The 13,819-nt window shown below is 37.0% G+C and overlaps 1 protein-coding gene across 1 annotated transcript in view; it reads right to left on the reverse strand.

Annotated features, from left to right (window-relative positions):
* The window catches only part of Lrrc63 (leucine rich repeat containing 63), a 55,247-nt gene extending 43,769 nt beyond the window's left edge, over positions 1-11,478 (reverse strand). Inside the window, exons 1-3 of the mRNA XM_047554299.1 lie at positions 11,364-11,478; positions 2,514-3,110; positions 1,627-1,680 (exon numbers count right to left, since the gene is read on the reverse strand). Coding sequence (XP_047410255.1) covers positions 1,627-1,680; positions 2,514-3,110; positions 11,364-11,478 — 766 coding nt within the window. The remainder of the gene's footprint in view (positions 1-1,626; positions 1,681-2,513; positions 3,111-11,363) is intronic.
* Positions 11,479-13,819: the final 2,341 nt, after the last annotated feature.

The raw sequence follows: 13,819 nt of genomic DNA on the forward strand, positions 1-13,819 counted from the left end.
TCAGTCTTTTCATATTATACCTAAAATATTTATAAAAATTTTACTACAAATCACAGAAACAACCTTTTGATCCACAAAATTAAAAGGCATCATAACTCAGATATCACCTCCCAAGGGGCATCTCACTTTCCCCCTAACATCACCTTGATGCATGATTCAAGTGCTCTACATAACTTAACTCTTTCCTGAGGTTGTAAATTTCACAGAGGAAAGGAAAGAAGACAAACCTTCATCCCAGGAGTTAGCCTAGCAAAGATCATCTACATTTAAATTTATTTTATCATGACCATTCTGGGGGTCACTTTCCATCAAAAATGGCCTATGAAAATACACACCAAAGTGCAGCCAGAAAATATTTTGAAATTTTGCAAAATGTATTCTATATTTGCAGACATTTCTTGCAGTATTATTTGCAGGAACACATTTTACAACTGCAATATTTGAACCAGTTGTGCAGCTGCTTCTATTGCCTAGTTTCTTTCTACTGGTTTTCAGACATTTTATCTTGTTTTTTAGAATATTTTGTGACTTAATGCTGGACTTTGTGGAGGAGTGATTTTAAGGGCTCTGGATAATTCTATCTCTACCAAGTGTTAGGTTTTCTTCATTAGGCAGAAAGTATCACTTTGGTTTATCAAGGATTGGGTTTGAATTTTTTAACACTAGTGTATTTTTGTTTTGTCCTCTCTCCCAGAACATCATCCTTAGTTCTAAGTCCATAGGTCCTCCACATCTTCAACCAGAAGCCCTACACATGGCCAGAGCTCGAACTCCATTATCTGTTTCTTATGCAACTGCAAAAATCTTCGCTTACTTCCTTGGCTTTTTAGATGATGTTCTCTGCTGTGTTTCTAGGTCCTCTCCTGCATATGCACGGCTTAGAAATCAGCCAGTGACCCCAAGGGAGTTTGTGTACAGATTCTTTTATTCATTTCTCTTCACTTTTCTCCTCTCCAAGATTTTGCTTAAGTCCCAACGACACTGGCAACTCTGAGGTCTGACTTCTATCACCTCAATCGGTGAAAAATACCAATTTCTACCTGTATGTATTCTCCCACACCACAAATGTCCACAAGTGAAGAATTAACGTAAGGGTAGAGCTAACTCAAGAACTGCCCATCTAGAGATTGTAGTCACTCAGGTTGTGTCTGCATTGGTTGCTTTCCAGTGCCTTTAATAGTTATTTTATGTACATTTGGCAGCTTCAATAGTTGGTTTTGGGAGGAAGATTTGTCCAATAGAAGCTACCCAATCATGGACGGAGCGGGAAGTCATCAGATTATTTAAAAATCTGTGCCTGATCATTCTTATACCTAATGCTTTTAGGGGTTTGTTTCTACTGCTTGTTCTTCCTGCTAGTTCTTAATCATTTTGACTTCCTTCTTTTTTGCCTGATAATTATAAACCATTTGCCCTACACTCTATTTGTGAGATTGTTGGTAGAGATGAATGCAAGGTCTAGAACGGTGTAATCTTTGTTTAGAGGTTTTTCCATTTGTTTCTGCTAGGCCAAAGCACTAGCAGAATTGCACACACACATACACAAACACAAAAAATCACCAATACTTTTACAGAGAGATAATCATGTATAGTTTCTAAAAGAATGGTAATAGGCTTAGCATTTACCTTCAAGTAGCCTTGGAACACTTTCTTTCTTTCCACTTTCTAATGCAAGATTTTCTAGAAAAAAAAAATGGGAGAGCTTTTGGATACTTGCAAAAATTAATTTGAGGATGTTACAACTTCATTATAGTTGTTCATTTAATGACCTGTTTTTATCCATTGGAATACATCTATGAAGCCATCCATTGGCATTGGTGTTCTATTTCTGGAGTGTGTTTATATCACTTTCTAAATCATCGTTCATTCTTTTTTTTTTTTTTTTTAAGGAAGTTGCTAAAACCGTGGTAAGGTAGAAGCATCAGAACCCCAGAGCTCCAAAAAGAAGCCTGAGGAGATAAGGGAAGCAACTCTTCATTTCAGGAAGAAAAATACACAATGAATTTAACCCAGAGAAAGTGTCAACTTGTAAATTCACAGAGCTAAGGAGGCAATATCAACAACATCCACCTTTCACAAAGTCTTAAGCAGACAGGGCTGTGGGTGGGCATAAGAAAGGGGTAGGGCGGTGGTCAAGGAGGAGGTGTGGAAAACCGGACAAAATGTCCATTTCGCCAACCCAGCAGGCTAGATAAAACAGGTACTTGAGTTATTCCTCCTTGAAGCCATTTTGAGAGTCTCTCGTCGTTCATTCTTGATGCTCCTTTACATTAATTTTTCTGATCCTTCGAATTTCCCTACTGGTTCCCACCACTACCATTGGAGGAAGTACCCCTTTGGGGCTTGGAGGATCTGCAAGGTCAGGATTTCTGGTTTTGCCCTCTGGCTCAGGTATTAAATGTAAACACAATAAATAGTTGAACACCCAGGGGAAGGGGTACCATTTATGTTTCTTTACTCCCCTTTGCTCTAACTGACCCCATTACTAGAGACCATGTTCTGATTATACCTACCTATGAGAGATTGTTTTTGAGGTTTTCTTGGTAAAATCGGTGTTGGTAGAACAATGTTACTTGGAAACTGAGTAATGCTTAGCATCACTTTACTAAGGGTTGCAACCTTGCTTGAGGCACTGGCTAGACGCCTTGGAAATACTGCACTTCTTGTAGTGGATTCTGAACTTCTTGGAAAATGATGATGCGAGTGTTTGGAATCCAAGAGAGGAATGCTTGATTGAGAGAACTTTGAAGAAAGAATTAAAATATCTTCTAATTTTTTATCCATAAAAATATCTTCTACTTTGGGTAGTTTAGTTGTGGACTTTTCTGAACTTTTTTTAATTTTTCCTATATTTTTCTTGAAAATTCGAGCTGAAAGTAAAACATAACTTGGAATAAATAAGGATCTAACATCTTTAGTAGATTTTTGGGATGTTGAAATTTCAGTGACTCTTTCTTGTACATTATGATCCAAAGAGATGGTTTGGATGTTGATAGGTGCTTGTGATTGTTCTTCTGCAGAAACATCAGGTAAATTAGTTTTTTTTTTAACTGGAGTGGTTTCACCTTGAGTGAACTTTACATGGAGTGGCTCAATTTCCCGAGTCTTAGCTATACAAGGAAAAAAAAAAAAAAGAGCAAAGTTGAAAGACAATTATCACAATGTCACAGATGAAACTATAATGTCTTAACATTCATATTTTTTTCTTTACCACTCACCCTTCTCTCACCTAAAAAAGTCTCTATTTATGTTTGCTCAGCTACCAGGACTTTTGTCAAGCTGATGTGGATAAAGTTTGAGCAAACAATTGAAGTAGACAGGCTAAACTGTATTAAACTTAGAAAGGTAGAAAGTTATTCTTGGAAAAACAGAACTGATGGGAAAAGAGTAAGATAAAGGAGAAATTTCTTTATTATTATTTCTTTTTGATTCATTGTACACAAATGGGGTACAACTTACATTTCTCTGATTGTACACAAAAGAGTAATCATAATCATACATGTACTTAGGGTAATGAGGTTTGTCTCATTCTATTATCTTTCCTCCCCCCATCCACCCCCCTCCCCACCCCACATTTCCCTCTACACAAAAAAAGAAGAGATTTATGAGCAGCTGCTAATAAAACTCTGGTAATACTAATGGATAAATGGTTTTGATGAAGTTTTGCTATTTCATCATTAACTTTTTCCTCATCTGAAATTTTCTGAGCAAAGCTTTGCATTTCTTTTCAATGTTAGGTGAAAAGAATCATTGTGTCTTTGGACATGAGAACATTCTGATACCAGCCACAAGGTGCCAAAAGTTTATTCAGGTTACAACAATAAGCATTCTCCTAGTTCTAGAAATACACTAAGCCTGCATTCTTAGGCACTTCACTGTATCAAATATGCCTTTTTTTTTAAGTGACAGAATATCACATAATGTAATTATGTGATAATGTGATTAATGTAACATTTTATGTGACATTTTTCTGTGGTCTGAGCTGAGTAGAATATATAGCGAGGACTTCTATATTCGAATGAGGAGATAATTAGAATATTATGCATGTACCTACCATCATTAATAGCATACAAAGAAAAGTTATCACACCTAAAACCACCACAAGTTTATTCAGGTTACAACACTGGGCTTCATCTATTCATTCTTTCCCCTCTCCTTGAAATCTTGGCAACCATGGATATTTTTCTTGTCTTTCTGGTTTTTCCTTTTCCAAATGTCATTAGAATTACAAAATATGCATTTTTTTTTTCAGACTGGCTTCCTCACTTAGCAATATGTAGCTAAATTTCCTCCATGTCTTTACATGGCTTGGTAGCTCATTTCCTTTTAGTGCTAAGCAATATTTTATTGTCTGGAAGAACTAGTTTGTTTATTCATTCACCTGTGACACTGCTTCCCATTGGGGAGATTATGAATAAAACTGATATACACATACATGTGCAGGTTTTTGTGTGCATTTTTTTTTTTTAAATTTCAATTGGGTGAATACCTAGGAGTACAAATGCTACACTGCTGGCTAGAGTGTACTTAGCCTTTTGCAAAATGACCAAACTGTTTTCAAAAGCGATTGTATGATTTTGCATTCTCACCAGCAACAAGTGACAGTTCCCATTGCTCTTCTTCAGAATTTAGCGTAGTCAGTATTTAGAACTTTAGTCATTCTAATATGTCTGCTATGATATCTCATAGTTTTAATTTGCAATTTTCTAATGACATTTAATATTGACCAGCTTATCATGCTTATTTGACATTTGGATTTCTTCTTTGGTGAGGGGTCTGCTCTGGTCTACTCATTGTAAAAACTGGGTTGTTTTGTTGTTGTTGAGTTTGAGTCCTTTATCTGTTTTGGATACAGGTCCTTTATCAGATATGTTTTGCAGATATGTTATCCCAGTCTGTGACTTGTCTTCTCATTATTTTAACAATGCCTTTCACACAGAAGTTTTCAATTTTAATGAAGTTCAACTTATTCTTTTTTTCTTAGGTTGTTCTTTTGGTGTCATATGTAAAAAGTCATCACCAAACCCAAAATCACCCAAATTTTCTCATATGTTATATTGTAGAACTTTTGTAGTTTTGCATTTGTACATTTAGGTCTAAGATTCATTTCATGTTAATTTTTTTTAAAGTTGTAAGGTCTGGTCTAGATTCATATTTGTTGTTTCAATTCCTTCCCTCCCTCCCTCCATCCCTCTCTCCTTCCTTCTTTCCTTCCTTCTGTCCTTCCTCCCTCCCTTTCTCCCTCCCTCCCTTCCTTCCTTTCTTCCTTTTTTTCTTTTTGAGCTAGGGTCTCACTCTGTTACCCAGGCTAACCTCAACCCTCCTGTCTCAGCCCTCCTGACTAATAGGGACTACAAGTGCCCAACACCATGTCTAATTTACATTCATTTTTTTTTCTGCATGTGAATGCCCTGTTGTTCAGTACCATTTGTTGAAAAGATTATCTTTTCTTCACTAAATTGCCTTTGCTCCTTTCTCAAAGATTAGTTGACTGTATTTCTGTGCATCTATTTCTTGGTTCTCTATTCTTGCTATTGATCTGTGACTACTCTTTTGCCAACACTGTACTGTCTTAATTACTGTAGTTTTACTACTAGAGTCTTAAAGTTGGGTATGACAATCCTCATACTTCCTTCTTATTCTTCAATATCATGTTGGCCATTTTAATTGTTTGCCTTTTCACATAAACTTTAGAATCATTTTGTACTACCCACAAAGTAACTTTGGAATTACTGGAATTACACTGAATCTGTAGAGAAAGTTGAGAAGAATCGACATGTTAACAATATTGAATCTTCCTATTCATGAACATGGAATATCTCTCCATTTATTTAGATTTTGTTGGATTTCTTTCTTCACAATTTTGTATGTTTTCCTCATACAGATCCTATAAAAAACATGAACTGATTTATGCCTAAATATGTCATTTTTAGAACAGTGTAAATTGTTGTGTTTTAAATTTCAAATTCTAACTGCTCACTGTTTGTATACAGAAAAAGAATTGATTCATGTATTAAGGATGATGTTAGCTGTAGTTTTTTGGTAGATATTCTTTATCAAGTTGAAAAAGTGTCCCTTTATTCCAGTTGGCTGAGAATTTTTTCATGACTATTTAAAACTGACAAATGCTTTTTTTACCTCTATTGATATGATAACATTACTTTTCTTCTTGAATCTACTGATGATGGATTAACTGATTTTGAATGTTGAACCAGCTTTGCATATCTAGAATAAATCTCCCTTGCCTTGCGGATTATAATTATTTTTGTACATTGTTGGATTCAATTTACTAATATTTTGAGGAAGAATTTTTTGCATCTATGTTCATGAGAAATATTGGTCTATCAGTTCTTCTTCTTCTCTTCTTCTTCTTCTCCTCCTCCCCCTCCTCCTCTCCTTTTCCCTCCTCCTCCTTCTCCTCCTCTTCTTCCTTCTCCTCCTCCTCCTATCTTTTGTTTTTGTGTTAAGATATGCTGCTCTCATAGAATGAGCTGGGAAGTGTTCCCTTTGTTTTTGTTTTCTAGAAGAAACTGTACATAATTGATATAATTTCTTCCCTAATTCATGCAAACCTAGAGTTGTTCATAACATTCTTTTTTTTATTAAAATATTTTTTATAAACACATTTTGATTCCTTTTTAATATCCATGGTATCAGAAGAGATGACCCCTTTTACATTTCTTTTTTTTTTTTCTTTTTTTTTTTTTTTGTGGTACTGGGGATCGAACTCAGGGCTCTGTGCTTGTGAGGCAAGCACTCTACCAGCTGAGCAATCTCCCCAGCCCCCCTTTTACATTTCTGACAATAATTTATTTCTTCTCCTCTTCCTTGGTTAATCTGTTGAAGTTTTAATGATTTTATTAATATTTTCAAAGAACCAACTTTTGGTTCATTGATTTTTCTCAAATGATTACTTCAATTTCAATGATTTTTAATGTAATCTTTACTTTCTTCCATTTATTTTAGATTTATATTGTTCTTCTTTTTCTAGTTTTCCAAGGTAAAACCTTATTTACTTTAGTTCATTCTTCCTTTTTAAAGATATGATTTCTATGCCAGATAGACCTTCTAAACCCTTCTTTGGCTGTTTGCCACAAATTTCAATAGGTTATATTTTCATTTTCACTTATTTAAAATACTTCCAAATATCTCTTGTGACTTCTTTGATCTGTGATTTAATAATTTGTTTAACCTCCAAATATTCTGGGGCTTTCATCTATTTTGTTAGTGATTTTTAGTTCAACTTCATTGTGTTCTGAGCACATAGTTTGTTTGATGTTTATTCTTTTAAATGTTAATATTTGTTTTATGTTCCAGAATGTACTCTATCTGGTGAATGTTCCATGGGGTTTGAAAAGAATGTGTATTCTGCTGTTGGTGGAGAAAATATTCTACAAATATCAATTACGCAGTTGATTGATGGTGTTCAGTTCAACTATATTATTACTGATTTTTCTGCCTGATGGATATGTCACTTACTGATGAAGGGGTGTTTCTTTATCAGTACTATAACAATAGACTCATTTCCCCTTTTAATTTCATCAGTTTTTGTTTCATATGTTTTGACCTTCTCTTAGATGCATAATAGTTAAGGACTATTATGTCTCCTTGAAGAATTGCCCCTTTATCATTATATATTGTCTCAGATTTTCCTTGACAAAATTTTCTTGTTCTGAAGTTAGCTATTTCTGAAATTAATATAGGTACTTCAGCTTTCTTTTCATTAGTGTTAGCATGGTATATCTTTCTCTGTCCCATTACTTTTAATTTGCCAGAAGTTCAAAATCAGTATAACTGAGCCAAAATTAAGGTGTCAGGGGGGCCATGCTCCCTCTGGAATCTTTTGTAAAAGAGCCATTTCCTTGCCTCTTCTGGCTTCTGGTGACTGCTAGTGACCATAATCACTCCAGTATTTAAGGTCATTGTCTTCAAATCTCTCTTTGCTTCATCTTCTTATCACCTTCTCTTTTGTGTGTGTGTAATCTCACTCTGTCTTCCTCTCATAAGGATACATGTGATTGCATTAGGGCCCACTGGATAATCCAGAATAATCTCTCCATTTCAAAATCAGTGATTTAATCATATCTGAAGCTCCATATAGCCTTCCCTCTCCCCTAAAAGATGACATTCATAGGTTTCAGGGATTAAGGAGTTGATATATTTGAGGGTGGAGTCATTTGTCAACCTGTTCGCATCACAGTGAACAACATATTCAACAAGAAAAAACTTATAGGAGGAAAAGTTTATTTTAGGCTCATGGTTTCAGAGAGCTCAGTCCATAGAAGGCCGACTCCATTGCTCTGGGCCCAAGGTGAGGTAGCACATCATGGAGGAAGGGCACAGCAGAAAACTGCTCAGTTCCTCCAGTCACACCTCACCTGCTTACAGTTACCATCCAGTGAATCCCCTCAAACTAGGACGGATGGATTAGGTTACAGCTCTTGTAATCTAATCATTTAATTTCTGAACATTCTTCCTGCATTAATGGGAACTTTTGAGTGACTCCTCATATCCAAATCACAATACACATCTCCCATGTGCATTCTTCACATTTAACACATCCAATATAGCTCTGACCTCAGGGCTTTATTCAAACAATGTAACAACTGTAGAGTTTCTAATTCCCAAATTCTAATGCTCCCCCACCAGCTCATGTACACCTCAAGGGAGCATACTCTCCTTCTATCTCCACCATAAGAATCACTTAAAAGTTGAGCTTTTCTTCTGATGGATTTATATCCTATTCTTATCTGGGTTAGAATAAAAAACTAAAAAAAATTGAAAACCAAAGATGAAATTGAGTTCTGCTGTTTCAGAATAGAAAGATAAATTTCATTGACTAAATGACATAAAATGTTTACTAAAGCCATACATTACTTTAGTTAGAATTGAGACCAGAATTTAGATCCCTGGACTCCTGCTGTAGAGCATTTTGCACTGTTCACAGTTGCTGCAAACAGGAAATTATTATGGACCAAGTGAGAGTATTACAAATAACATCTTAAAAGTAGACAGTAATTTTATAAAGTGCTTTTATACGGGTATTTGAAACTTGATCCCTTCTCATTCTCTCTGCCATCCTCCTACTCTACAATGGCTTAACTTTCTCCTGAGTTTCCTGAGAGTGCCAATGTTTTCACTGACTTAATCAGAATCTTCATTGTGATAACTGAGATATAAGAATCTATGTAGTTGGGCATGGTGGTGCATGACTATAAGCCCAAGGACTTGGGAGGCTGAGTCAGGAGGATTGCAAGTTCAAAGTCAGCCTCAGCAATTTAGTCCCAAAGTAACTTAGAAAGACCCTGTTTCAAAATAAAAAATAAAAAGGGTTTGGGATGTGGCTCAGTGGTTAAGTGCCCCTGGGTGCACTCCCTAGTACAAAAAATAAAATAAATAAATAAAAGAGAAGAAAAAGAAGAAGAATCCCTGTGATCTGGATTCATGAATTTCATGGACTCACTTCAGGCTTACCATGTCATGACTTATATTTTCCAATGAGAATCCTCAGTTAAGTTAATTACTACTGATAACCACAAAGGCCAGGCTGCTCATTAATAATTTCATTCATAGGTTGATCACACTGCAGGGAATACCTTCTCTTAACTAACCAATTTAAATTGTTTTCTTCTTTCAAAGTTGACCTTATATAATGATCTTTCTTTGACAACTACAACTTGACTTACTATTCTCATCAATTCATTGAACGCACATTAACACCTACAATATGTGATGCCAGTTATACACACAGTGCTGAGGGTACAACAGTACAAACTTTACTATCAGCAAGGATCTCACAAATTAGTATAGAGACCAGACAGGAAAACAGCAACAATGGAAAATTATAAGTGCTTGGCAGGAGTAAGTATAGGCTACTGTGGAGAAGAGGGGAAGGTAGTCTAACTGGATGAAAAGAAAAGAGATGCTTCAAGAAGTCTTCCCAAACAAGATGGTGTGTCTTCTCAATTCTGTACTTCCCTAGTTTTTTGTCACATCTCACCATGATTCCTGATTATTTTCTAGTATGTATATTTATTCTAGTATTCTAGTATATATATTCTTAAATTTCTACTTTTCAAGTACTTTATCATCAAAACTACCCAGGGTCTCCTCTATAATTAAATAATTTCATTTCACTTTAATCCCTCAAATATTAGTTCAAGTCCTATACTAATCCCAATGCGCTCTCGCTCTCTCTCTCTCTCTCTTTCTCTCTCTCTCTCTCTCTCCCTTTCTCTCTTGATACTGAGAATTAAACCCAAAGGTACTACCACTGAGCAACATCCCCACCCCTTTTTATTCTTTTATTTTGAGACAAGGTCTTGCTAAGCTGCTGAGGCTGGGCTAGAACTTAACATTCTTCTGCCTCAGCCCCTCACAAATAAAAATATATTAAACATTGTTACAGTTTGGTTATATCTCATGTGTGAGACAATGCAAAAATGTTAAATGATGAAATGATAATTGAGTGGTAGCTGTTGACAGGTAGGATGTAACTGGAGAAAGTAGGTCCTTTGGGGCATGACTTTGGGTTTATTTTTTTCATGGTGAGAGGAGCTCTCTACTTCCTGGTTGTCATGTCCAGAACTGCTTTCCTCTGCTATGCCCTTCTGCCAGGATGTTCTGCCTCACCTCAGGCCCAGAGCTATGGAGTTCACCAACCATGATCTGAACCTCTGAAACTGTGAACCAAAATAAACTTTTCCTCCTCCACATTGTTCTTGTCAGGTCTTTTGGTCACAGTGATAAAAAACCAGACTAAAACGAACATTTATTAATATACATCATTAATTCATTACCATTGAACTTACAGCCAACAGTGCTGTACATGAAGGAAGAGGCTTACCTAACACATTGATTGCTCTGTGTGAGGCATATCACAGCCTTCTTGTGCTTAGGAACATTAGAATGCATTTATGCATTATGCTTAGGGTCATTTTAAATGGTGACATTACCAACAAAAAGCACAAAAATTCAAGAAGCCTGGCACTAAATAAACCAGGAAAGGGGCACTTATTTACAGTACGGGAGCAGAAAGTAGAAGGCAGAGATAGCCCTCTTCCATTTCAGCTGGGCGCACTGTGTGTTGCACAGTTCATATTTTCACTGATCCACAAATGACTGGGAAAGTGCTAAATTACACAAATAAATATTACCAATGAGTAAATTCATACTTACCAAATTCACAAATGAGGAACAATGTCTACGCTTATACAACGTTACCTGGATGTTATCATCTTACAACAAACATCTGTAAGTTATTATTAGTGTCCTTAACTAATATTATTCTGAGCTATGCAAGACAGAGAAATTCAATGAAAAATACCTAAAGGCTGATACAAATATCTGATTAATACACATACCTGTATGGATTTTCTTTTTATATAAAGGCAGCTTAGGGAGTTTGGGAGGTAAGGGTCTTCGAAGGAGTTGTGGATATTGTTGCATTTTGGTGATTAGTAAACCTTGTTTTTTCATAACTATTGGTTAAGGGAGAATGAAAAGTTTTTAAGCATGTTGCTGAAAAGCAATTTATTAGAATTTAGATTACATCTTAAGGAAACTCACTCAATGATACTATACTGAGTCCAAGTAGAATTTCTTTATAAGAAAATGAGATTAAGAAAATAATTCTTTAAAACTTCTATGCTAAATATTTAGGTTTATAATTAATGTACAATTTAAAAATACATATACAATTATCAATAAAGCTCAACCTAAAATTTCCCAAGTTAGTACAAAAATCTGCAATAAATGATTTTTCCAAACTGTAGAAATGACTTTTCTTTCACTATAAAATGTCATCAGTTTATATGGAAGAATCTTTCAAAATACAAACCTCTGAAGACGCACCACATCTAACTATTCACTAATTCATAGTTTTCTTTCTATAACAATGACATTTTAAATTCCAACTACTACAGTTGGGTCATAACTACAAAATCCAAAAATAACATGGGCTTTCCCAGGATTGCTGGTAATCCCAATTAGTACTGTTTAGGAATGATGGGAGAAGATTCACACCCCTCCTACTCCCGCAAATGTGCGTCTAGTTTGCAGAGCAACATCAAGAATGCCTGACATGCCACTACTTTCGTTGACAGCCTAGAAGGGAACCTGCAGCTGCGCAATTGGGCTGTTTACCCTTAAAAGATAATTCTGCACACAAGCTCTCAAGGTTTGCTCGCTGGCGGTAAGTCCAACTCGATGCTGGAAAACTTCCTTTGTAGTAGCCGAAGAGATTGCGAGAAGAGTTGAACTCCTACACTGTTCAGCTGCTTCTTAAATCAACTGACTTTTGGTCTTCCGTCTCCTTTTCCTGGGTCTCTAGCCAGTCAGGTAGAAGTATAGTGAGGTCGCCAGTCCTTCGGTAGGATGCTGTTCCCAAAGAAGCATCGAGACTAGCAAAACGCGTTCAGAGGCCGCAGAGAGAACGACCCCCTAGCCACCAGCCACCACCTGAGACGGGTAGAGCCCGCCCCGCCCGCAGGATGCGCAGGCGCCGGAGGGCAGGGCGGGTGGGAGTGGCGGCTGGGCGGGGCCGGACGCGGGCGGGGCCGGATGCGGGCGGGGCGCAGCGCGGCTCCCGCAGAGCCCCGCGGAGGCGGCCCCGCCCCTGGCGCAGCGCGCGGTGGCCGCTCGCTCTGCTGGGGTGTGGTGTGGGCTTGCTGGGGAGGCTGCGGGCGGTTGGGCAAGAGGAGAAGCCGCTCCACGTGCAGCTGCTGTACGGAACCCCGTGGTGACATTGTTATTACTATTCTTATTCTTAATGACAGTGACCACTGTTATCTATTTACTTTTCTCGTTGACACGTTGCTTAACTTGGGTGGAAGAGTTTGGACTTGTATTCTTTAACGATGGACTTTTGCGCAGCGGGGTCCCCTTGATTATTTGGTAGTGTCCTGAAAAGGAGACATTCTGCTTTTCTTCTCTTTGATGCAACCTGTTTTGTCTTTCTGATCCTTTAAAGTTCCAGGGAGGAGGAGCTGTGTAGGAATAGGAGCATTAGGGAGGAATTCAAGCGGGCTTTAAAAGAAACCCATTTCTCACTGTTGTATGGTAACTTGTCTCTTATTCAGTCATGGTGTTGATGAACCTGTTTGTGTAGCGGTAGATGCATCGTGTATTTGCATGTTGTTTCTCTGGAACTTAGAGGGAGAAAGCACCAGAAAGAACTCACTATGTAGATGGGGAAATCCCAACTCAGAAAGTAAAGTAGATGGAGTTTCCTTCCAGGTTGATTAAGTACAGGTGCAGGAAACTTAGGAACAGGTTTTGAAAAATGAGAAACTTTCATATAAACACCTTTCTGGCTTTGGGAAGCTTTCAAGATTTATTCCCTAGTCAAGTCTTCCTTACTCTGCCTAGGAGCAAGCCTATATTTTAACACAATGAAAAAAGTGGAAAAGTAGAATCTGACTCTGAGAAACATTGTGCAAATTGTTTTCCTTTAGAGTATTACCATGTGATTTCTTTTCTTTTTAAAATTACTTTATCCCAGATTAGATGACTAGACCATGAATTTATACCACTTTTGCCTGTGTTTACATCATGGATTTATGAGCTTCTCAGAAAGACAAGACAGCAGAGAGCAAAAGGCAGATCTACTGGCCAGACGTTCCTCTGTTTGCAAAATAATATGCATATTGTACATCACAACATGTACAATATTTTGCAAATGTGAAAAAAATGTTTCTATAAATTTAAGCACAAAAAATGTATGTATGCCATTACATAAATTGAATCAGGTTCTTATACTCTGAAAAGTGGTTTGGACCATGAGAACTACTGGATTTCAGTTTGACTGACAGATGCTTGG

Source organism: Sciurus carolinensis, chromosome 5, assembly GCF_902686445.1.
Source record: "Sciurus carolinensis chromosome 5, mSciCar1.2, whole genome shotgun sequence".
NCBI classification, from domain to species: domain Eukaryota; kingdom Metazoa; phylum Chordata; class Mammalia; order Rodentia; family Sciuridae; genus Sciurus; species Sciurus carolinensis.